Genomic DNA, 25328 nt, shown 5'->3' on the forward strand with positions numbered 1-25328 from the left:
TTGTGCTATGAACATGTTAATGGGATAGTTATTAAATGCCATTGCTAAGATACTCTAATTCCACTACCTTACCTTGGAGGCACTGGGGGAATGTCTCTGGACCCTTCACTTTCTGCTGGGGCTCCTGTAGTTCAGAAACACTACTTGGCAGTATTTATATGGGATATTTTGGGAAATTGCTTTGATATTTTTCGCTGGCTGCTCATATTTGTACAAAACTCTCAAAAGCAGCTTCTGATATTCAAGCTGTTTATTTAGTCATTCATGATCCAAAATAGTGCATGTATAGGGTGGTGCTGAGAATACAGAGAGGAAATGGGAACAATCAGCAGCTTTGGAATCTTGTCTCCTGTTGTGGAGTTCTTTCCAGAACTGATCTGGACATTGATGAATTATCTCAAGTTGTCCCACACATCTACAGATACAGGCGGTGACTTGGAAAATGTTAACTGTGAGACAAACACTAAAGCATGCCCTTAGTGCAGCTGGAGCATAAAGGGAGGAAGAGAGTCTGCATCAACTGAAGAAACCTGGTTATATATGCTGAGGGGAATGATAGCTTTTTATGTCAGAGCAAAAACATAATTGGTTTGATCTTTAGGTTTCTACAATGCCGACAGTCTCTACCAGAGACGTGTCTGCATTTGACTGATGTGATTTCGCTAATCTCCTTTTGTATTTCTAGCCTCCCCGACCAGAAGATCTGTCAATTGTCTGTTTTACTAGTGGCACTACAGGTAAAAGAGGCAATTTAATCTTGAAATGTTAGAATATCTTATGAAATTAATTATTAACCCACCTCAGTACATGCAAACTTGGTGTTATACTGATATGGCAATGATATTTCTAGGCATTTTTAGTATTTAAGAATATATAGGTTTATAGACTTCAGTAGATTGCAAATTAAAAATAAGAATGTATTTATTTTTCAATTTAATTCTCTGACAAACACTTTGGCAGTATGATTTTCCAGTTTTCTGAAAATACACCCATGTGTCTGCTTCCCATTTTGCTGTGTAGTTGTGAAGCACTTGGTTGATTGGTATTTATCTTTTGCAAATGTCTGAAAAAAAACCCCCAAAACCCTAAAATGCAGTTTCACAGCTTTCCATTCTCTGCAGCCTAAGCACATTGATGTCTCCAGCCTCACCAAGGTCCTTGTCACCTCTGTCTCCTCTTCTTGTGTGTTGCTCATGACACCAAGTGCTGGGGAGGTTCAGGATGAGCCTGGGCAGCCCATGGTGCTGGTACTCATGTGCTGCTGGCCTCTTGGAGAAAATAATTTTCCTGCCTGTTCTTAGCAGAGGCAGTGCTTTCTCCTCTCTCCAGACCCTGGTCTTCACCAGCTTGCAGGAATTTCCTACTCTTGAGGACTCAGCCTTTGTAGCATCTCCCTGAAAGCTGTATGGGCAGATGCACAAGGCATCACTGCTTGGGAAACTGCTTTTACACTTCCCTGCGGAGAGGGTCCATGCTCCAGGGACTGCTGGAGCAGCTCTTCAGATCCTCCTGTGCTCTTGGGACTGCCTAATGCTTGGCCCTACACCAAAGCATCCTCAGTTTGGTCTCAGCAGAAGATGCTGGGAGCTGCTGGTTCTTCTCAGACGGCGGGTCAGGCTGAGCATAAGGGAACACCTTCATTCTCCACCTCCCAGAAAAGACCTGTGCTCCAGACCAGGTAGGCATCTGCTGGATCAGCTTCAAGTACAGGCTCAAGATGTATTAAAAGGGTTTGGGTATTTTACCTTTGTGCATGATCCTTAGTTTTGAGATCTGCACTTCAGACTGCCCAGGGCAGAGCACTGAGGGAAAGGACCCTGTGACTCTGCTCTGTTCCAGCACTGGGAATTCCTAAATGGGAAAGACTGATCTCAGTGCTGGACATGCACATGTACAGAGTGAGTGCAACGTGGCTGGGCACAAATGGGAGCGGTAGGAAACTGAAGGAGCCATGCCATGGATACAGCTCCATGCTATACATGCCATGGATACAGGGCTCAGCGTGTTTGTGTGGCTGTTCAAGTGCAGAGGAATTATTTTTTCAAATCACACTATTGTTGATATTTTTATTTTTAAATAAAAAATTCTGCACAGAGAAGGTTTCTTTTGATTTCCTTTTTTTTATTTGCAGATGCAATCATGGGCCAGTTTCTGATTTTGTGCTTTTCTTAGAAATGTGCCCAGATACAGAAATAGGACAGCCAGGAAGTTCATTTCCCTTCTCCCATCCAAACCAGAGATTTCCAATTTTGCAAATCATCTCGAACTGAACCCTCTCATAACAATATTTTGTGATGCATGAGCCCCTCCTCTGCTGCTGCAGGATTCTGAACACCACTCTTTGCCTTTTCCAGAGGTGGCATCAACACTCTGGTCTGTTTTCTACATTGTGCTTTGATGTAAGAGTTTTATATAGCCCGTGTAATTTTTAGTCACTAAATTTAGAATTTTCTTCCAAAGGGTATGTTCTCTAGAGATTTTCCAGTTCTAAAGGGCTTTAAATATTTTTGTATGTTGTGAAAAAATCTCAGAAGTTTGTAGAATTGGAAAGAATTCCCCAGGAGCAGACTTTAACACTTGTTTTATTTGATAGGACCAGAAGCCCCAATGCCTCCCCAGGGAGAAAAGAAAGGCTGAGGTTGCTGATCTTGGATGACAAGACCAACTTCCATGGTTGTGCCAAGAAGCCATCAGCACTTGGGAATGGGCCAAAGGCACATAGATATCCCCAAACTGTCAGGATACAATTTTTCATGTTGGCTACTCCGGAGAAATCAACTGTCATTCCCTCAAGGATCCATTGGTAACCAGCTGGATAAAAATTGCTTCCCAGTGGTTTCTCCCAGCCTGGCAGTGCATGTTCCTTTTTGCCAGATCTCCCCAGGGGAGGAAAGTGCCTTGCATTCCAGAAAACTAATGGATTACATCATCAAATTAATGCTGGAGCACTTGGAAGACCCATTTGGCAATGCAGAAAAGGTTCTTCTATTTTTTTAAAGATTCTACTATTGCTTATAAGAACTGTCAAACAAGCCTGGCACCAAGATAAGGAGGAATTGACATTCCTGGGCTATTAATGGATTGCAAGGTATCCATTCTGTAACAGGACACTCACTGGGTCTGTCTTTGGGAGGAAATTCAAGCAAGAACAGCGTTACAGAAATGGCATTGATTTTTTTAATACAAAAGCAGCATCCCTGCCAACCTTCTTCTCTCAAAGTGGTAATTCTGGGAAAGGGCTCATAGAAAGGGGCACATATTTTGCTAGGTTAACTCTTAGAACTACTGTGGAAGGTTAAAGTTTACAGGAGTCCTCAACCCATAAAGCTGCAGCTGTCCCATAACAGTATGGCTTGTTCTGGATTTCTCCTGATGGAGGCTCTCCTGGCTCCAGCCCTGCTGCTCTGCTCGGACACCATTCTCACTGCAGCCTGTCCAGGATGTTGAGCCCATGTGAGAGGGATGCAGAGGAAGGAGCCAGCATGTTAACACTGCTTCCAGGCAAGGCAGAGATACTGAATCTGCATTCAAGGGGAGTGAGTGAATGAGTGGAGTGAGTGGATGAGTCAAACATCTGAGAAATCTCGAAGAATCATGGAATAGTTTGGCGTGGAAGAGACCTTTAAAGCATGTCTCGTTCCAATTCCCAGCCATAGCAAGGGACACTTTTACCTACGCTGGTTTGCTCCAAGCCCTACCCAGCCTGGCACTGAACACTTGAAATCCTCCAAAAAAAAACAAGTCTGAAGAATTTTGTCAAGGTGCAGAGACCAGATGTGTGCCAGAGGGCACAGTTTTGAGTTTCCAAACCAGTACTGAGCGCATCCTCTCCACTGGTGCCTGAGCTGTGCAATGCTGCAGGAGCACAGCTGCTTCTAGAACTGCAGGGGCTGAGCACACAGGTTTGGCTGGACAGAAGTCAATAACACAAGTGATTTTTGAGTGGTGGTGTATGTACAACTGACACCTGCCCATGGACTTTCTTGGAGCCTGGATCCATGCACACACCCAGCTGTGAAAATAACCTGCCAGGCTGATTTGGCACCTGTGAGCCTGCTGGTTCAACATGTTAGGATGGGAGTCTGTGTCTGGCAAAGCTGTCAGCATCACCCCTGAGCTTCAGATGAGACCAAACCAGCCTCCTGTGCGCCATGTTCATCTGCAAGTGTTTGGGCCTGAATTACTCAAGGCACTTGGAACAGCAAATAGGGATTTTCGGTGTAATATATTGTGTTTAAAATATCCTGCTCTATTGCAATAAATGTATGCAACAATTGCTATTGCTGTTTGTGCCTGCCTTTAATTATTTGGAGGTTGAGTAGGAGTGATGGTGATGGTGATGGTGGTGTGCTGGCAGGGCAAAGGGCTGAGTGTGCCCTTGTCTGTGCCCATGCTCAAACTGTTCTGAAATGAGAGGATTAAACATACTTTCCTGTGGTGAAACATATTCACAAAACACCACAGTCTTCCTAATCTGAGGAAGGCAGAATGAAATTCTGGCTGATTTACAATTTTGTTACATTAACTGCAGGAGCTTTACCAGGCTGCTTGTGCCCACTGTGGTGGGGACACTCTGGGCACCTGCAAGTAAAGCTCCTCTGATCTGCCTTCACACAGAGCAGCAGAAACTACATGGCAGTGGTGTGATCGAATTAAAACAATCTGCTTAAAAACATGGCAGAGAAAAAGAGGCTGGCCCTGTAATCTTTATTTGAGCTGAGCTACGCCTTCTTTTCAAAACTAAAGCCTTGGAGGGTGATAAAAAGGGACAGGAAGACATGCAGAGCCCTCTGTGCCACTTTTTTCTGAACATTGAGGTTCCAGCCTGTGTATTTGCTGCTTAACAAACACTGTGTTTTGGTGTCCAAACAGATATGAACTGCAAAAGGTGTACCATGGTCAGCAGAGAAAGGAGTGTAAACAGGCAAATTTTGATGCTGCTGAGATGCCTGCTGGTGGTGGATGAAATGCTGCAAGGGCAGTGCCCAGCTCTAGAACACAACACAGGAGCTTTGCTGGCTCCCTAATGGGTTTAGGGCTGTCTTCAAAACACCTCTGCTGCTGATACTATTCATGACTTCCCTTAGTTGCAGTCTCAAAGGGTCTTGTACCTAAATTTTACCTGCACTGCTTTCTGCATTTCTCATGTTATCCAGAGTACTGGCTAAGTAAGAGTATAACAGCCTTTTAAACCATGTTTCTTGGTGTTCAAGGTCATTCTTAGTCAAAATCTGGATGAAATAAATGCTCTCAGGAGAGGCTGGAACATCCATCCAAGTCTCATAGCTGTGCTCATTGAATGGCTCCATCTGAGCACTCTCAGAAATTGCAGTTGAGCTATTTTTGCTGGAACCTGTTTTCCAGAGTCTCCAAGAGAAATATTTCTGTTTGCAGTATCATTTTATTCAGTTTTAAATATTGCAGTAAGTGTTTTGGGTGCATATTAGTGCACAGAAATGGTGAAAATTACATGTTTTAAAATTAAGGAAGTGAACATAATATTTTAATAATTTCTTGTTTTGCTTTTTGTTAAGCTTTTGAAAGTTACCTTCTGGCTTATCTTTTAAACTCCCTCTCTGTTTCCTTTCAGGAAGTCCCAAAGGTGCTATGCTGACCCATGGAAACGTGGTGGCGGATTTTTCAGGCTTTCTGAAAGTGACGGAGGTGATTACCCTGAGCTAGAAAACATTGCCAGGTGCAGAGTGTGTGGGTTAAGCTGTGGCCCTGCATGGGCTGGAAGTATGCTCTTGCAGATAAAAGATAACATTTTTCCTGTTCAGAGGGCCAAATCCATGGGAATGGAGCAAGGCTGAATCTACAGTACTGGAGAGCATTAAATCCTCTTTGTGGCCCTGGCTCCCAGGCTCTGTAGGGCACTAGGGGCTTCTGAGAAACAATGCTGACTTCTGCAAATTAATCCATTAACTCTTTTTGAAGAACTAGGAGAGCACACAAGCCCTGTACAGTTGCAGCTGGTGCTTGGAGAGGAGTTCAGGCTCCTCTTATGCTCTTTGTGTCCCTTTGTGCCACAAAATGTCATTATTTATTTGAAACCTCTCTGCATACAAAATGTGTGTGTGTATAAATATATATATTTATATATATGGGGAACATACATGATTTTTTGCAAGAATGGTTAATGGTTCATTTCACTGGTACTCCATTATATCTCAGTTTTGTTTTGTATTTCAAACAGAGCATAGCATAGTGCTGGCCAAGTGCCTTTATAATATCTTTCATACAACATGTAAAGTCATGTTTAGAAACAATATAGGAAGCAGAATTGTTTGACATAGTAAGGATTTCATACACCTTATATAGAACAAATATAAATAATCGAATTTCTAGTAGTGAACAGGCAATTCTATAAGGTAGTTACCTTCACATGGGATGGATAATTGGTTACCTCATACCCCCTTACTGGTCTTATTGTTGATATTGAGATTACTTCAGTGTTATTACTTTATCTTTGAATCTTCTGAGATTTCTGGACCACTGGTGTAAAGAAACTCAGACATGTGATGTAAGAAATCCCACTGAACATGTTCCAGTGTTTGCAGGACTGTGCCTTCACAGTGTGCAGGATGAAATGCCAGTGCTGCAGTGAGGGCTCCCCAGCATGGAGCTCTCCATGGCTTCAGTGGCAGCAAGAGGGACAAATGAAAGCTGAGGTGTGGAGAGGCCTGAGCTTCAAAGGGCAGGAACGTTTATATTGAAAGAGCACTAATTTAGAGTTGAGAGAACTTGGCATCTTCCAGAACTGGTCCATAAGATTTAGTGTTTGCTGACAGCAGTGGGACCCTGACTATTCTCAAAGGTGTCAGATTGAGACCCAAGTCTGGAGTGATTGTAAATCTGATATCTCCAGTCACCAGAGTATTGCTGGCAGGGGGTAAATGCCTGTAGCTGATCCACAAGATTTGACTAGTCTGACCACATAATGAAATAGAGCAAAGTGTGAAACACTTGAAAGTAATATAAATTAAAGAAATAAAATGAGGAGTTCTTTGGGTTTGTTTTTTACAAGTTCTTGTGGCAGTTTTGCTTAGTTCAGTGATTTTTACAAACCAAACATATTTTCAAGTGAGTCCTGAGCTTTATTGTAAAGTTCTTCTCAAATACCATGAAGCTATTTGCATTTTTACATTTAACTGGACAACTGTGCCTACTGTTAATTGCTCTTCAATGGCATAATTTTAGTCTGATTTAAAACCAGATTATTTTGTCTGGGCCATTACAGCAGTAATGAAAAAAAAAAAAACAAAACCAAAACAAACCAAAAAACCCTGGTTGATATTAAAGGTTTTGCATTACTGTGCTTGCAGAAAATGAAGCCAAACTAAAATAATGTATAAATAGATCTGCAGGCCCTAATGGCTTTATTCAGACTGACAGACAAAATAATATGAAATGGGATGCTGAGAACACCCATGGTCAATGATGTTTGACTTTGGTAGGTGATGGCTGGGTAGGAGGCCATACCCAAATCGGACCAGCCCAGATTTAACTTCAATAAAATATCCCCTGAGGGATGAACTCCTGTATCTGCCTCCACTGTATCCCAGGTCATGGGCTATTGATTCCTTCTGAGCAGTGGAAGTGCAAATGGGTATAAACTGTTAATACTGTGAGCTAATAGATTTTTATACCCATTTTCCACTAACCACTGGCCTTGATGCAAATTATTCAGTAGTCAACCTTTCAGTTTTTATAATCCATAATATTATAGCAAGCTGTACCTAGGAAATGCAGGTAGAAAGGTTATTTGCCTTTGGGAAATGGGTTAGGTAAGGCTCTTTGGCCTTTGTTTATTCCAGTCTTCAAGACACAGATAAAAACTTGGCAAAATCAAGACTTTAGCCACTTCTTTTAAAAAAATAATTTGTCCAACTTTCTCTTTCCTCTGTCTGTGGGACAGTCATAATGTCATTAAAACAAGATTTTAATCACTTAAAATGACAAGAAACACTAACAGAAGTAATTAGTTTTTGAAGCCTAAGATTAAATCATTAGTTTCCCAACACATTCTGATTCAAATCAATGATTAACCAAAGGAAAAGAAAAAATATCGCTAATTTTCACTCTAGTAACACTGTAATTCTTGAATGGGCTGTATGCAAAGTCAAAGTGCTGCTCCTGCAGAGCCCTGCTGGTGTCCAGGAGGCTCCTGCAGGTTAGCACTGGGATCCTGGGGGTTCCTGCAGGTTGGCACCAGGATCCTGCTGTCTGCGCACAGCTGAGAGCACAGATCAGGGTCTCGGCACCTCCTGGTAGAAAGCAGTGAATAAAAATTGGATTCTCCGTCAGGGTGAGCCTCCATTCCCAGCGTGAGCTGCGTGGATACAATCTGCCTTCTGCCAAGGAGAGCCCTCTCCATTGCCCTGTGTGTACATCTCTGTGCTCTTTACTCCTCCTGCTAACTGAGCTCCATGATGCTGTGCCTTTAACGCTTCCCTGTGTCTGCCGCTCCCTCCTCTCTTGACAATCTTTACCCTTTTGCTCCTCTGGTGCCATTTTTCTTTTTATTATTTTATGACTTTCTTGTTGTCTTCCTGTCAGTGTTTCTTTCCTTTCTGTCTCCCATGCCCTTCACCTGCAGAAAGTGATCTTTCCGAGACAGGACGATGTGCTCATCTCCTTCCTGCCTCTGGCTCACATGTTTGAAAGAGTTATACAGGTAAGAAACCTGCCTGAACTGACGAGGCCTTGTGGGGCTCCTTGTGTTTTCTTCCAGAGTCAGTGGTCTCCTACTTGTGAGGATGTACACATTTCCTATTTGCCTTTAGCACACATGTTTGAGAGAATGGTACAGGTAAGGTCATGGTGTCAGTGGAAATCATCTTTTTTCCACGCCACCAACAAAAAAATAAAATAAAATGAATAAAATACTAAATAACCAGCGATATCTTGTAGCACTAAAAAGGCTTGTACTCCAGAAGTGCCATGTGCATAACACCAGAGCCAAGGTCTCAGTGACATGGCTGTGAGTCCAGAGCGAGGCCAGGAGAGTTTCCCAAGTTCTCCAGTTTACACCTGGCTCAGGGATTGAAAAATAGCCCTTCAGCAGTGAGACAAACTGATTGCTCATTCAGCTCATGGCTACTGCTACCTGAGCAATTTCTGGGACAGCTTTTCAAAGCACTCTACGATGAAGTAACATGTGAGTTAAGATAATTTCATGCCATTTTCTACATCAGCTAAAATGATTTTACTGCATAAATACCATGATCTGCATAAAAATCCCCATCCTGGCAGACACTGAAAAAGAGGAAACTGAGATCATGGTGTGAGACACGTGATCCTCCTGGCAGGGCAGCATGCAGTGGGCATTCACTGGAGCCTGTGTCCCCTGAGAATTATGGCAGATCCAAACACTAGGTCTTGCCAGCCCACAGAACTGATTCCATGTCTCTTTGGGAAAAAAACACAGGGTGATGATTTGTGCTGCAGTTGGTGAGCTAGGCAAGTCAGGTGAGACAGCCACATCAGGTCTCCTGGCCTGAGAAACTGCAAACTTAAAATGGATCCAGTATGTGAAGATGAGATCTGGATCCATTTGCAACTCTGTGCTTTCTCAGGGAGGCCTGTTAACAGGCTGAAAGCATACTTTCTGAGTCAGGCAAGCATCTGAATATAAACCTCCCACTTCTTAGCAACATCTGTGCCAGAAGTAATATACCTTTTCTGTTAAAATCTCACAAATTGGAAGTAAAAGCCCAAGAAGGCTTTGGAGAATTACAGCACAGCTTTTCTCCACCTGCAAGGCAACTTGGTCAGTGTGCAAGCACTGTTCAGGCAAACAAAAATACAAGTATTCTAAATTCATCTGGGGCAGAAAGAAATTAGAAACATTGAAAATGCTTTCAGTTCACAGGATGTTGCTGTACTGAAAGGGACAGCCTTCAAAGGATGTCCAGGTTTATCCTCCTGTCTGAAATGGCTTATTAATATAAAGATATTTTCAAAAGTGCTAAAAAGTCATTTTCAAAAGCATTCTGAGCAGCAAGCACTGCATCAGTACCCCTCATTTTAGGCAACATTATTCATTCCTGGAATTTACAGTTAAAATCATACAGATACATTCTTTAGAGCTAAAAATGTCTAGTTGTTATTTTCAATTCCCAATGAGCACACTGGTTAAATTTTCTTTTTTAAATGCATGTGCAGTGTAAAGCACAGATTCAGCAGTGTGATTTTCATTAAACCCACATCACATGTGTAAAATTCCTGTGGTTTTGGTTTCAGCTGATGGAGACAGTCTCTAACTGCCTGACAGAGCAGTGAGAGCAATTTGGTTAGTATTGCAGATTTTTAGGGGCAGCACAAAAGACATGGATGTCTCTCAAGGAATTTTCAACTTATTTAGTTATCTGGGGAAGACAAGCCCACAAAAGGGAGCTGAAGTTTTGAGTCTATCAGGAAGGCTGGGCTCAGCTCTGGCATCACAGGCACTTGCTGAGGACACTTTCTCCTCCATGCACTGTAAAACCATGGGAGAAGTGCTGGTCTCCAAATGTTCTTCAGTGATAAAATGCCAGTTTGACCCAGTCTGTGATGGCTCCTTGGCAGGGTTACTGGTTACCAGTAACCAGCTACCAGCTGGCTCGTGGCCAACAGCCCCTCTGCCCCATCCCAGATACTGAGCTCCATTCTGATCTGAGGAAAACACCTTGCTTTGTTTTCAAGTACAAGGCTTCTGGATTTGTAGTTTCCATACAAGTCAAGCACCTTTTATGAAGTGGGCTTCTATTTCTGGGATACAGGATCAGGCACTGTATTGCTAACGTAGTTTATATTGTTGTATTTAAACAAAACTAAAGTATTAACATCTAAAAATTGGATGCTGCTCTGTGTCTTGTGATGTTTCTTACTTTGTATTTCTGTATTGATGATAGGTCCTCATGCTGTGAGCTGCTATGGGAGGGCTGGGCTTTAGAAAAGTTCTGATCCAGACTCTGACCATAACTGGGGCTTCTCCATCCCCATATGCAGGGAATGAAGAGAAATCCCTTTCAAAAACTTTGATTCCTTGTTCTTCCAGAAAAAGTAGCAAATTTGGTGGATGCTGAATTGCCAGTACTGAAAAATGCCGAGAACTATCTGGATATTTCTATTCAGTGCAAAATTTATTGTTACTTTATTGTATTTCCAAAGTCCCATTTTTGCCATTATTGGAGAGTTGAAATTTAGAAAAGGTGCTTCTGCTCTTGGGAGGAATGCTGTGCTTTGGGAATTGAAAGCAAAGGAGTTACTGCATGTGTTCCTTTTTCTCCCCATCAGTCTGTAGTGTACTGCCACGGAGGGCGAATTGGCTTCTTCCAAGGAGATATTCGCCTCCTGTCTGATGATATGAAGGCACTGCGGCCAACCATCTTCCCTGTCGTGCCACGGCTGTTGAACAGAATGTATGACAAGGTGAGTTGGAGTTTGATTTTACTCTTTTTGGAACAATGAAGTTTATGTCCCTTTACTACTCATGTGGAAGAATTCCCTTAGTCATGGAGATTCCTCAAGCAGATTACTATTTCCGCCTTGCTGCAGACACATCCTCACCCTGTGTAAGGCATACAGCTCCTTCAGTGTGTGAGTCTGTGTTGTGACTTTACACAGACTCCAGACACAGCTATCACGTGTGAATATGAAATCCTCTGTATTTGCTTCCTACCCTGTTTGCACTAAGCTCACCAGTGACATTTCTGGAGGTGTGGGGTTTTTTCATCACAGAAGCATCAGTCAAATCTGGCTGCACAAGGAGCTCTTGTGCCCTTCAACCAGATTTGAAAACAAATCTCTGGTGGCAACAACAGCTGGAAATTGGAAATTTCAAAAAGCCTTTGAGGATTTAGGTAGTGTAAATGTGACAGTGGCTTTGGATTTAGAAATCTTTAAAACTAAGGTGAAGGTATTGCGAGGTATTTAAGACAGGCACGTCTGGTCATCATGTTTAATCTGTTTGACCAGCTGGGAATATTTATTCCTCAGAAGACTTACCTGCTAAAAACAAGCTTAAGCACAAGCTACTGGTTTAATTTTCCCCCAAGGTCAAGGCTTCTGTGCTTTATTAGGGGGACAGGCACTGGGGTTTCTCATCTGTTGAGGTGGAGTGTGCTGGTGCCTGATTAAGCTCAGGTAAATGCAGCTCCCTTCACCACATCAGCCACCACTGATACCTGTTCATGTTGCTCATTCCCTGTCGGTCAGGTTGATTGCACTTCACTGAACCCTATCACAGAAATTACATAGTAAGAGCAGCCCTCTCAATCTAGTCAAAGCCTGCACCATCACCCCCCAAAGGAACCACATGTACAACAGGGAATGGAGTGAAACGCATTCCTTATTTCCCCACTAACAATCCCCGGTGCAGCCTTGTTTACCTGTGCTGCAAACATAACTGTACCCACCTGGCTGGGTGGGTGCTATGGGGAGAACAGGTGTTGATGTGCTCTCTCTTCCTGTGACACCTTGTCTGCCATCCTGCAGATCTTCAGCCAGGCTGACACATCCCTCAAGCGCTGGATCCTGGAATTTGCGGCGAGACGGAAAAAGGCTGAAGTTCGAAACGGCATCATTAGAAATGACAGTTTGTGGGATAAACTTTTCTTTAATAAAATACAGGTAAGTGATTCAAGAAGTGAGTCTGAAGTCAAAGAACTCTTGTTTCTTCTAGCAATGACTGGTTTTCCGACAAGTGAGTTTCAGACAGTAGGAAAAATTCCTTCATGGATAGGGTTGTCAAGCATTGGAACAGGCTGCCCAGGGCAGTGATAGAGTTACCACTCCTGAAAGTGTCAAAAAAGGGCGTGGATGTGGCACTTGAGGACATGGTTTAGTGGTGAAGATGGTGCTGGGTTGATGGTAGGACTTGATGATCTTAGAGGTCTTCTCCAGCCTGAACAATTTTATGATTCTATGTTTTCTTAAAGTCAGTGTAGTTCAACTGCCTGATGATGAACTGTGGGCAATCACAACTCACTAGTGAACAACAGACTGGAAAATGGAATAGAAAAAGGGAACTGAGCACAGTTTGTTGCTCTGAAGTTTCGCCATATTTATTATTTTGTTTTGTTTTGTTTTTAAACACCATGCATAATGTCAGAATTTCAGTTCTCTCAAGGATGACTTTCCAGAGGGAAATGGAGAAACTCAAGGGAGCCTAAGATGACATTTGCCACATCTCTTTTCAGAAGCATCAAGAAATCACTAATTTATGGAATAGAGCTAATTTTTTTTACAGCTCTCAGATAGAAACTCTGCAGGGAAGGAAAGGTATCGAGGGACAAAATTCAGGAAGGTGGTCAGGAAAAGAGGAGTCATTGATCAAAGATTTCTGCAAAATCTCAACAAATAGGATTGGATTTAGGGTTGGGTTTCAGTTGGGCATATTCAAACCTGCTTTTCCTCCTAGGAAAAGAATGAGGTTGTTAAAAAAAAATGCACACATGAATCATGGTTTAGCAACCATGAGGAAAGAAATCAGAATGCCCTTCTGTTTGCCACACATCTGAGTAAAAAAGAGATTAAATTGGCTTTAAACCAGTCTTTTTGGGCTCTGTACTACTCCAAGAGGCTTTAATTACTTCATTTTTTTAATCGGATGACTTATCTGGAGACATGCCACTTTATTTTTAACTAAAGAAACTGACTGTACTTGTGGTCTGTGGATTAGTTGTCCTCAGTGTGCAAAGATAGCAGAGATCACCCAGCCGGGAGTGAGCCTGGCTGCATATTGATGCAAGGGCTGGCGAGACAGGCAGACTCAGTCAGCAGTTGTTTTCTTTTGTGCTGGGTTTTCTTTTTAACTTTTAGAATAAAGAAAAGGAAATGAGGGAGGAGGAAAAAGAAGTAAAGTGGGACACAGGAATTGATGTAATACCCTCCAGAAATATTTGAAGGTCATCTGCCTTAAAAAAGGGACAACATTATTTTAGAGGGCTTGGGAGGCAATTCATTGAAACCGATGAGGTGTAAAAAAGCAAGGAAGACTGGATGGGGGAAGAGTCTGTTTTTCCCAGCAGTTTCCAGAGCCAGGTCTGCAGCCTGCCCAAGCAGAGCTTTTGCAGGAGCCCAGGCTGAGCAGCTTGTCCTGCCAGGGACGTGGGCATTTCTGTCTCTGAACACTGAATTGGGTTTCATCCCTCAGGAAAGCTTCAGAGCTAGTTCATATTTCCATACATGGCCACATCACAGAACCACAGAATGGTTTGGTTTGAAGGGTCCTTGAAGATCATCTAATTCTGACCCCTTGCCATGGGCAGGAAATCCTGCACATCTGTCCTTGAGAGAGCATTTTGTGCAAGCTCATGGTTTTGCCATCTGCAGTAGCTTCTGATGCTTTCTTTTGTTTCCTCTTGCTGCCAAACAGGCAAGTCTTGGGGGGTGTGTCCGCATGATAGTGACAGGCGCTGCCCCTGCCTCGCCGACTGTCCTGGGCTTCCTCCGCGCCGCCCTCGGATGCCAGGTGGGTTTGTGTGGCTGTTCGGGGCTGCTCATCCCCTGCGAGCAAGAGAACACGTGGGACTGAGGAAAGGAGGTGCGTTAGACCCTCAGAACTGTGTTTAGGATGGATCCAACAGCAGCAGGGCTTGGGGCAGCCATGGAGTCCTGGTACACTCAGAGCTCAGTGGGGTGGGAACAGCCCTGGGATGGCAGTAACAGGCAAAAGATGATTTCACTCTGGGCATTCCCCAGAAAAACCCCATAGGCTCATCCCACCCACCTCTCAGCACCAAATTGAGTATGTGCAATTAAATGCGTTTGTGCAAGTGCTGAGAACTTCATTACATGAGTTTTATTCTATATACAAATGGAGAGAGCTAATCTTCAGATGTCAGCCTAACCCACTTGAGATGTTCACTGCATTGTTTCTCTGTGATAGGAAGCCCAGGGCAACCGAAAGGTCTCATTTGAGAGCCTAAAATTAGTCAGAAAAAAAAAGAAAGGGTGGATTTTCAAAATGTCACACAAAAACACCTTTTTTCCCCACTAATAAGTTCCTCTTATAGTGTAGCATATGTCCTGACTCAAAGGCTAAGTGCTCAACTCATCTTCTCCCTATTTTAAATGTTACAGAGCCATGATCTTTCCTAGTATGTAATTGGAATTTTGTACACAGTAGAAGTCAGGGACAGTGTTCCTGTGGCAAATGGGCACCCACACACTGCAGCTGCAGGCTCTGCTCACAGGACTGTGCAACAGAGGGCAATGCTTTGGATTTCAGTTTGTAATAGCAGAATCTTTTATGATCTTGTAAAGATACCCGTCTCTTTGTCAGGTTTATGAAGGCTATGGCCAAACAGAATGCACAGCTGGATGCACCTTCACAACTCCAGGTGACTGGACATCAGGTAATTATTTTCTTCTACCATTTGAAGAAAAAAAAAGAAATGCACATTCCTTTAGGAAATTATGAACTGTAACATCAAGGCCAGGCTGGATGGGGCTTGGAGAAACCTGATCTAGTTGAAGGTGTTCCTGCTTATGACAGGGGGTTGGAAGAGATTAATTTTAAGGTCCCTTCCAACCCAAACCACTCTATGCTATTTCAGAATAGGTTTTATATCCAAAGAGGAGGTGTCAATATTTAAATAGTGCAAAATCTTAATTAAGGAAGTTATTTCTGCACACAGACACAGCTCCTGCAAGAACATCCAGTGTATCTACAACTATGCAAGTAACTAATGATAAAATGCTAATTATTGTTTATAGGAGAGATGACAAGTGACTTGATAACTTTGATTTCCAGGTCATGTAGGAGCCCCTTTGCCCTGTAACTTAATCAGATTGAAGGATGTGGAAGAACTGAATTATTTTGCTTCCAAAGGAGAAGGAGAGGTAGCAAATCACATTTTTATATCAAATTCTCACTAGTTAACACTGTATGAAGTAGTTTATAGAAGCATTTTACCTTTGTAGGGTGCATGGTTGCTGATGTGTTACATAGTGCAATCAGGAAAGGAAAATGGCAGTTTAACAATAGAGCAGCGAAGAATTAATGAAAAAGGAGCTGTGGCAGTACTTCCAGCCTGATTCCTTGAACTGCTAAGATTGAATTAATTAGTTCAGCTGAGAAGAGCTGAATTGCTGTGATTTCTACATTGCTGTGATTTCTATACTACACAAAAATTAAACTTATTAAAATAACTTTGTTATTCTTAACTGAAAATGGAATGCAAATCAACTTCAAGCAAATCAGTTTTGCAAACCGTACTTTGTATTTCCATTAGCTTGAAAAAATCCATAGATAGTTTAATAACCCAATCTATTTTAGTTTCATGGAGCACAGTCATTAAAACATTTCAAATTTTGTGAGTTACTACTTAACTTGTATTTATAGCAAAATAAGAAAATAATTCATCATCACCCCTGGTTGTTTTGCAGATCTGTGTGAAAGGACCCAATGTGTTTAAAGGTTATTTGAAAGATGAAGAGAGGACAGCTGAGGCGCTGGACCAGGAGGGCTGGCTTCACACAGGAGACATTGGAAAATGGTTACCTGTGCGTACTGGACACACACAGAGTTCTTATGGCAATTGTATTATCCCATGAAAATTTTCAAGCACTGAACTTAGGTTTCCTAGCAGGTCTATCTTTACAAAGGATTAAGTTTATATTTTATATATAAGCTCGATATGTCAGTGAAGCATTTGAAAGCACAACAGGCAATTGAAAGCTCTGTTAAAGACAGACTGCTTGCTGAGTTTCTGTGGTTAAATAACTTCTCTGGAAATTCTTATTTCTTTTTCCTAACAGAATGGGACCCTTAAAATTATTGATCGGAAAAAGCATATATTTAAACTTGCTCAGGGAGAATATATTGCACCAGAGAAGATAGAGAATATCTACATCCGCAGCGACCCTGTTGCTCAGATCTATGTCCATGGAGACAGCCTGCAGGTACAAACCAAGCTTTCAGAAAATCTTACTTTACTCTTAGAAGACAGAGAGCTGGGCATGAACGGAGGGAAAATTTGAGTGGATCACACCACATTGTCTGCCCCCTGCTTTGGAGCTGGCTGACAGCCAGGCAGGAACTGAGCTGCTGGTGTGACACTGAGCAAGGCTCAACTGACCTGTGTATTCACTTCAATGTAGAGCCTGGAGTGTGGTTCAGCTTTCACCTACAGCTCCCTTTCTCCTTTACCTACAGGCCTTCCTGGTGGGAATTGTGGTGCCCGATTCAGAAGTTATGCCAGGTTGGGCAAAGAAAAGAGGGTTTGAAGGAACATATGCAGAACTCTGTAAAAATAAGGTTGGTATCTGCAGTGCAGACTTTTTTTTGCTGGAGCATTATGTGTGCACAATATTGTGTCTAGGAATGAGAATTTCAGTGACAAGAATTATTTCCTCACTGAACATTCAGAAGAGTCGACCTCTGTGATATGTCTTGAATGGTGGTACTGACCTCTGGCAACTCTGGTGGGGTGGGACCAAGAGTCTGTCTTGTAGAGACAGTACAGCAGGAGGAGGTTGTGTTTGCTTAGATTTCTTAAATGAGATGAATAAGTAAGATTTATCACTGGTCTTCTCTGTGGTGACCAGCAACAGGACCAGAGGGAAGGGCTGAAGTTGCGTCAGAGGAGGTTTGGGTTGGATATCTGGATTTTCCCAGAGAGAATGGCTGGGTGCTGGAACAGGCTCCCAAGGGGACTGGTCACACCATCAAGTCTGACAGAGCTGAAAGAGCATTTGAACAACATTCTCAGCCACGTTATGACTCTTGGGGCTGTTCTGTGCAGGGCTAGGAGTTGGATTCCATGATCCTTGTGGGTCCCTTCCAGCCCACGACATTCTATGATTCTATGAAAAAGATCCCAGTGTTAAACATGTGCTCTCTAATACTGAGGAACTGCATCGGATCACATCAGTGAATACAGATGCCACTGAACCATCCCTGTGGTGTCTGTGGGCAATGATTCTGCATTGAAGTCTGGCAGATGGCTGAAGGATTGTAAATTTAACAGCTATATCACATAGCTGGTTTGAAAATAGAACCTTACTTTTCATATCAAGGAGACACTTAACATCACCACACATAAATGTAATGTTTATACACAATAGAATCTTGGTAATTATATATTAACTGTTAGTAAGGCACTTGAACTTCAGTCAGAAACACTTTTTTTTGTGAACAGTGAGCATTAATTGTATGTAAGGTTCACTATGGTAGCTCACGAGGGATTTCTGTGTTTTAACGCAGGAACTGCAGCAAGCGATAATGGAAGACATGGTACGATTGGGGAAGGAGAGTGGGCTTCACTCCTTCGAGCAGGTAAAATGAAACACATCATTCAGTGTGGTCAGACAGGCAATTTGTCTGTACAGAAGAGGGATTTGTCAGCATTTATGATGTTACTACAAATCTTTGCTGCAGCTGTGCCACGATGTTTTTGGAAAGAGCTTTGTTGCTGGCAAGTTGTATTTATTCCTTTGGAAAATGTATTTGCTTTGATTCTGCTTCCCACCCATGTTTGAAATTTGAATCAAATTTAGTGAAAGTTTTAGGTGCAGAGGTCAAAATCTAAATCAGGGACATGGATAATCTCCAGACTGACAATCAGAGGTCAGGATAAACATCTGTAGGAGTCTGACTTTTCTGCCACTGAAAGCTCTGTTAGAAATTGGGTCACTAATTAGTACTCTTATACCTGACCTCGAAATGCTGCTGGTTTCTTTATTTTCAGTCTGGGCACTAATTCTTTCTTGCTTGTGTAAATATTTCTGCAATAGAGCTGCAAACACTTCAAAAGGGGAGATCTGAAATCAACCATGGATTACATAGCATTAAAAACACAAAAAAAAATTATCCACTCAATTTTAAAATGTCAATGCTTATTTCTGTTTAAAAAAGGAACATCTTTATCATTACATATAATTAGCCAGGGCCTTTTTGCTTTTGTTCAGACTGTTTCTGGATGATAATTCTAATAAGTAGTTCACCATATTGGAGTGGAGCAGAAGCATCATTAAACATAACCCTGTTATTCTTAATTTCTCAGTTACCTATGCAAACAAAATTACAGCAAAAAGAGATCTATTTTAAAATAATTCAGTACAAAGCATAGTTTTTAATGCACATAATTTTCTGTGCTAATAAGTCTTGTTTGCCCCTGCCATGGTCTTCACAGTATGAAATATCCTCAAGTAACTGATTCCACCAGCAGTTTTCAATTAATAAAGTATAAAGTAGTGAGGAAAGCCTTGTCATCTTTCTAAAAATTGGAATAAAATAGTAATAGAATTGAATAAAAAATAAATGATACAATTTTCAAAATCAAAGGGCTTCAAAACTTCATCTCTGTTGTCATATGTAATCTTAAAACCAAACTTTGAGCCAAATACTGTGGCTAATGTTTGTGTGTGATGGGATCCTCTGTTTATGGGGATACTCTTTGTCAACCACGTCCTTATCTGCAGCTTGGATCTCTGTCTTGGGAATGACAAGTGTGGCTTCTATAACCATCAGCTTCCAGGATCTGAAAGCTAGTGCAGCAAACAGGAGAGCATTAATAGAGTGAACACTGATTTATGAAGAATTGCATGAGGGCAGGACCTGGACCACGATGCTTGCAGGGAAAAATGAATCACATGTCTAAGGAATAGAAAATGGATTTGCAGCCTATATCGCTGCAACTCCCAGCCAAACAAACTGCAAAGCAGTCTGGTTTGAGGAATCACAAAAGCAGCAGATGGCTGGGGAATTTTGTCTTAAATCGGTGGACTCTGACCAGTCACGCAGCAGTTTTCTGCTTTCTCCCACACCAGCATGGGAAGGAAAAGCTCACTCCCATCTGTGCTGCCAGGCTCCCCACTGTGCTCAGAGCCACTGCCTCAAACAAGGGCAGCCTTGTGAAATGCCATTTGCACAGGCTAAAAGATTTGTATCATTTTAATTAGCTAAAGTTGATCTTCATGTACACGCTTTGTGCCTGCAAAGCTTCATGATAATTTTGCAAGATTGAATCAGTGCTGTTTACTTTTGCAGTGGGGTTGAGGTTTCCTAGAACAACTCCCTGCCCTTGCCCTCTCCCCCACTGCCTTTCAGCTGTGTGAAACTGCAGTGTGACGATATCACACTGTCTCTTGTGTGCTGCCTCGCTGTGCTCTGGCCTTGCTTTCATACAAAAAAGAAGTTTATGTGCTCATTCTCTTGGAGTCCTCCCTTCTGTGGGCAGGGGACAGAAATCCTGGGGACTCAGCAGAAGAGTGCCCTGGCTTTGAGGGAGCACAGCAAAAAATTCATGTTTATTCAGTGTGATGCCTGTAACCTTTGCTATAAATATATTCCTCTTTTATTTTAGGTCAAAGCCATTTATATTCACTCTGATATGTTCTCAGTGCAAAACGGTTTGTTGACACCAACATTAAAGGCTAAGAGACCGGAACTGAGAGATTACTTCAAAAAACAAATAGAAGACCTATATTCAAGCATCTCCATCTGAAATCATGGGAAGAATCTTCTGAGTAATGGACTTCATAGCAATATTAGAATAATACTCAAAAAGTACAGAGCCAGAACGACACTGCTGAAATGGATAAGCATCTGAATCTTATATTTGAGCCTTTCATTTTTCTAGGATTTCATCACTAACCATATTTTCCCTTCTTTTTGACATCAGGTGTCATACAATTTCTTTTTTACTCTAGGTACACAGTAAGGCACTACTAAAAGTTATGCTAAATTGCCACAAAATATTCAGAAATATCAATTTATGACCTAGTAAATTATGGAAGCATATCTTATAAATAACTACAAACATTTCTAATTAAAATAGGGAAAATTTCAGGTATGTCTGTTGATATTTGATTGTATATAACCTAATATATTAGAAACAAAAATAATAAATAATTCAGTAATGTGGTCTACCTCAAATAATCAGTGATTGATGGTGAAAGTAAAAGTCTATTTTCTCTGATTTGGAACTTCAAGCTGGATATTGGTTTATATAGTAAGTGATAGTTTTTAAATTTTTCAGGACATAAATGAAATTGATTTGATTTAATCATTGATGACTAAACAGCCAGAACAGAAATAGGAAGGAATTTCCCATTATTTGTATTAAATAGCCCTATTAGTATATTACATCTAATGGATTAATGTTACCTTGAAATTACAAGAACAGGGTAGGAAGCAATAGCACAGAATTCCCTCTATTTCCTTTTCATCCAAACATAGTTTATCCATGATATGCAGATTCTGCACTAGGGCTCCTTTAGTCCAGTGCACTCGCAGACATCTGAACTGCTCAAACTGAAAAGGTTGCAAAAGCATCGCTGGCTCTGTGGTGGCTTTAGGTGGGAGTTCACGATAATCCATATGCTCCCAATCCCTAATTTATTACTTCACTTGCTGCTAATACTGCGTAGTCCAGCTGGACTAACTCCCTTTCAGAAACAGTGCTAAAGAAATGGAGCACAAGGAATAAGCTGTGATTCTGGATGGGGCTTAGGAAAATGAAAGGGTTTGGGAAAAGATGAGCCTGAGGTGCAGCAGTGGAGGGCATCCTTTGTCTGGCCATGCAAGGAGAAGGAATACTGCCCCAAAAGACTCATGGGGATGGGCTATAGGCTGTGTTAGCCGTTGCTGTGCAAGGTGTCACCATATGGCAGAACAGTGGACGTGGTGGCAGAAAAGCCTTTTATGGGAACGTCTTTATGGTCACACATCTGGAAGCATCAAGTCCCATTGACATCACTTCCAATGCCTCTCTGGAGTAACCAGCAAGTTGTCTGGATAAAACCTTAGGTTTCTGTGGTCATCAGAAAGGGTGCAAGTCTGACAAGGAGGAGGAACAGACTCTAGAGCTCTCTCTTGGTACAAAGCATGGTACAAGGCAAAGAGAAAACTGTCATGTCAAGTTGCTTGAATACTTGGATGGTCGATGGCTTCTTTCTGCTAAACAGGGTCCTAAATATCTGTGTATTTTACTAGCTGATGTTTGTCGCACCAGTGCATACTAGCATGGAGCTGTGCCTGCTAGATCTTTGCTAGGACAGTGGAAGCACACTTACTTTCTCTCTTATAGTGGAATCCACTGTAGATTTTTGAAGCTAAAAGTTTCAATTTTTAATCTAAACAGTATCTTATTTTCTCTCCGAAGTTCTGTTGCATGCTTCCAAATGAAATAAATCAAATCAATAAGTTCGTGTTATACGAAGACTGATGTATTCCAGTGATTTCAGAATAAAACGATACATAGGAAACCCTATCACTAACATAACGACTCAAACAATGCGGCAGTTTGATTTATCAAATGTATGTTTGATCCCTTTATGCACCTGATTGCTCCTTTGATTTCAGTGCAATGACTCATATCAGTCCAAAGCAAGTAAAGAAATATCTGAGATCTGATGGGATCATCATTTTTCACCAATGTACGCCACAGTCGCATTCCTGGGGAATTTGTGTGCGCCACGTCAATGGATTATAGGGATTATTGCATAAAATCTGGATCTTTAGGTCAAGTCATAAAGGGTTTTTATCTCAGTGGAGTTTAGTTCATATCCTTTTTGTGTCAGTCAAAAGACAGTCATTACATACACAACCTTCAAAGCAATGGAGAATTAAATTCAGTACAATTTCCTGTCCGTTTTAATGCAACAGTTTTAAAATAAAAAAACCCAAACCCTAGTCATCCAAGTAAGTAGAAAAAAACTATTTTTCACTTTTTTTTTTTGGCCATTTGAATTTAATTTACTTTCCTCATAAGATGATTTCAGGCTTTTTGAGACAACTAAACTCTGTGTAAGTATAGAAGATCCCAATATGAGTTTATTTACAGCTTAGATGGCTGTTATTTTTACATATATGATGCTGAATTATAGATCTATATTCTTCTTTTGGTGTTTGTTGCAAAATGTCAGATGCACTAGAGCCAAATACATGAACACCAAAAGAATAAGAAAGAAAAAATGCAGACTTGGCCACACTTGAATGATGCAAAATCTAAGTTGGTTTTTGTCACACCAAAAGTGTGAATGCTTTCAGTACTTGTGAAAAAATACATAAATAAACTAAAAGCTCTCTTTTATACTTGTATAATCAGATTTTCCTCTGCAGGTCACTCTCTTGCCAAAATCATAACGATGTTGTAAGAGATTAACACTTGAAAAAGAGACATGTGTAAGGCATGAGCTAGGCTCAGTCCTGCTTCTCTTCAAATTCCAGGAATATTTATTTTGTATTGAGCTTTTTTTATACTGAAACACTTCTTGTGACCACCAAGGAAAAATCCCTAGGACTGTCCAATAACCAGGTGGGGATTTTTGGTTTTGTTTTGTGGGGGATTTTTTTGGTTTGTTTGGTTGGTTTTGGGTTTTTTTTGTTTTTTTTTTTTTTACCTTCAGATAACCAATTACAAAATTAGTTTCTATTATTCATCTTAAAGAGTGGTAACTCTTTTTACAGACAGTTCTACAGTTGCAGTACTGCATTCTTGGACACATTAAGCATGCGAGGTTCTTCTGGGCCTGGTGCTATGCCCTGTGGAATCCCTGGAAGACTCTCTTATATATAAAAAAATCACATAAAATATGTTTTTCAGGAGGAGACTTTTGCTTAGTTATGTATTTTGTATGTTCTTTGCTTGACATATTGCACAGAGAAAAATCTTTTCTGCCAAAATGCACAAAGTGTGAGCAGAAACCAGACCAGAGTCTTTAACCCCATTTGGGCGGGAAATACATGGAATAATTCTGTCCTGAAAGGCACATTTGCAGGTTAAAATGCTTGATGCACATCAGGTGATATAGAGACGATGAGTTTTTATTGATAAAGTACCATTTTGCAATCTGCCCTCACTGTTAGTCAGTATCTATCAGCAAAAGTAAAGTCCGCTCTCAATAAAATTCTCGTGTGTAACAAAATAATCTGACCTTAATCTCTGGAATGAAAAAAATATCTTGGATTTTTTTTGTGTTTTTTTTTTTTTTTTTAGTTTTACATGTGTTAAAAGCACAAACTGATGATCTGTGTGTAAATAAATGCTACAAGATGAATGTAAAATGGGAAAGAATATACTATTTTTGCATGGTAATAGGCTACTTAAAGACCTCTTGATGCCTTAGAAAAAAAAAATTGAAAAAGCATTTCATTTAGAGGCAATTCTATTGGCATACTTTTTGTATCTTTAGTTCACTTAGGTTTTCTCTGAGAAAAAAAATCAGAATTAAATAATTGTTTCTTCTTGTAATTGATGTCCCTCAATATTTTGCACATTTGGTGGTTTCTATACCACCTTTGCGCCAGTGAAACAGTGAACGTTTTCAGAGAAGAAATCTGGATGCCTGTAGCCCAGAAGTGAAAAAGCTTTAGATCCCTTAAATTCATCCAAAGAAAACATATTTTCTGAGGCATCTGGAGTCTCTTTAAGCCCTTCATTTTAGCTTTTTGTTATGTATTTTAGCAAAGTAAAAGCAGCCAATAAATGAGGCATTTTGGTAAGTGTTGCCTATTGTATTTTCAACTGAAAGTGAAGGGGGGGTAAAATTTAACATATACATTTGTGTAAAAAAATTCCTAACTTATTAAAAAATTTTCAGTTTTGGTATTTTAGCATGTATATCAAAGAGTCATCTATGGAAACTTTTGTAAAGAACTAAATTCTCACCTTTCTCAAAACTTCTCATAAGATTTTCTTGTGGACTGACAGAATAAAAGCTCTTTTATAAAATCTGTTGTTCCTCCAGCACTTTGTCTTCACCATCGGTATGAAGTCATTCGGAATGTGTGCCTCAACTAAACGTATTGTAAAATAAGAAATAATGTAAAATAAAATAACGACCAAAACCATACTAGGAAATGAGATTGATTTTAGCAATCTCCTATGAAAACAAATTGTTGCAAAGTTCTCTGAAGATGCAGCAGTCTTTCTGTAATGGTATTTTTTTTTTTAATTTTAAATCAATAATAACATAACCAAATGTATATGCTTGTTTAATATAAATTGACAATTGGGAATGCATAGTATTTTTTCAGACTGTGTCTAAACAAATAAAGTTTCAAAGCATTCGGGCTCTATTCGGGTTTTTGTGTGCACTTATATCACCCTTCACTTCCATATCCAGAAACTCCTGGAAGTGCCCAAAGCAAGCTGGATGAGGCTTGGAACAACCGGCTGTACCAGAAGGCTTGGAACAGGCCTAGATTTGGGGTCCCTTAAACCCAAATCATTCTATTGAGATATTAATTTTGAAGAATTAAGGACTTTAGTTAAACTAGATACTGCTGACATAAGACTTCCCTTTACTAACTAGACATTGTTGAGGTAAACTTCCCTTTTTTTAACATAAGCCGGATTTAAGGAACCGATAAATCAGGAGGCCTGTCAACT

At 40.9% G+C, this 25328-nt stretch overlaps 1 protein-coding gene across 3 annotated transcripts in view; it reads left to right on the forward strand.

The window, feature by feature from the left end:
* Positions 1 to 25015, forward strand: part of ACSL6 (acyl-CoA synthetase long chain family member 6) — a 61691-nt gene extending 36676 nt beyond the window's left edge. For 2 of the 3 annotated variants that reach the window (XM_066329002.1, XM_066329000.1), the window contains 13 exons: positions 686 to 737; positions 5591 to 5664; positions 8600 to 8677; positions 11281 to 11415; positions 12481 to 12615; positions 14363 to 14458; positions 15272 to 15344; positions 15743 to 15831; positions 16378 to 16494; positions 16750 to 16893; positions 17147 to 17248; positions 18197 to 18268; positions 20298 to 25015. In XM_066329002.1, the coding sequence (XP_066185099.1) occupies positions 686 to 737; positions 5591 to 5664; positions 8600 to 8677; positions 11281 to 11415; positions 12481 to 12615; positions 14363 to 14458; positions 15272 to 15344; positions 15743 to 15831; positions 16378 to 16494; positions 16750 to 16893; positions 17147 to 17248; positions 18197 to 18268; positions 20298 to 20438 (1308 nt within the window). In that variant the 3' untranslated portion in view covers positions 20439 to 25015. Of the gene's footprint in view, positions 1 to 685; positions 738 to 5590; positions 5665 to 8599; positions 8678 to 8734; positions 8813 to 11280; positions 11416 to 12480; positions 12616 to 14362; positions 14459 to 15271; positions 15345 to 15742; positions 15832 to 16377; positions 16495 to 16749; positions 16894 to 17146; positions 17249 to 18196; positions 18269 to 20297 lie in introns of all 3 variants that reach the window. The other variant, XM_066329001.1, reaches the window with a different exon arrangement.
* The last annotated feature ends 313 nt before the right edge of the window (positions 25016 to 25328 follow it).

Source organism: Sylvia atricapilla, chromosome 14, assembly GCF_009819655.1.
Source record: "Sylvia atricapilla isolate bSylAtr1 chromosome 14, bSylAtr1.pri, whole genome shotgun sequence".
Taxonomy (NCBI): domain Eukaryota; kingdom Metazoa; phylum Chordata; class Aves; order Passeriformes; family Sylviidae; genus Sylvia; species Sylvia atricapilla.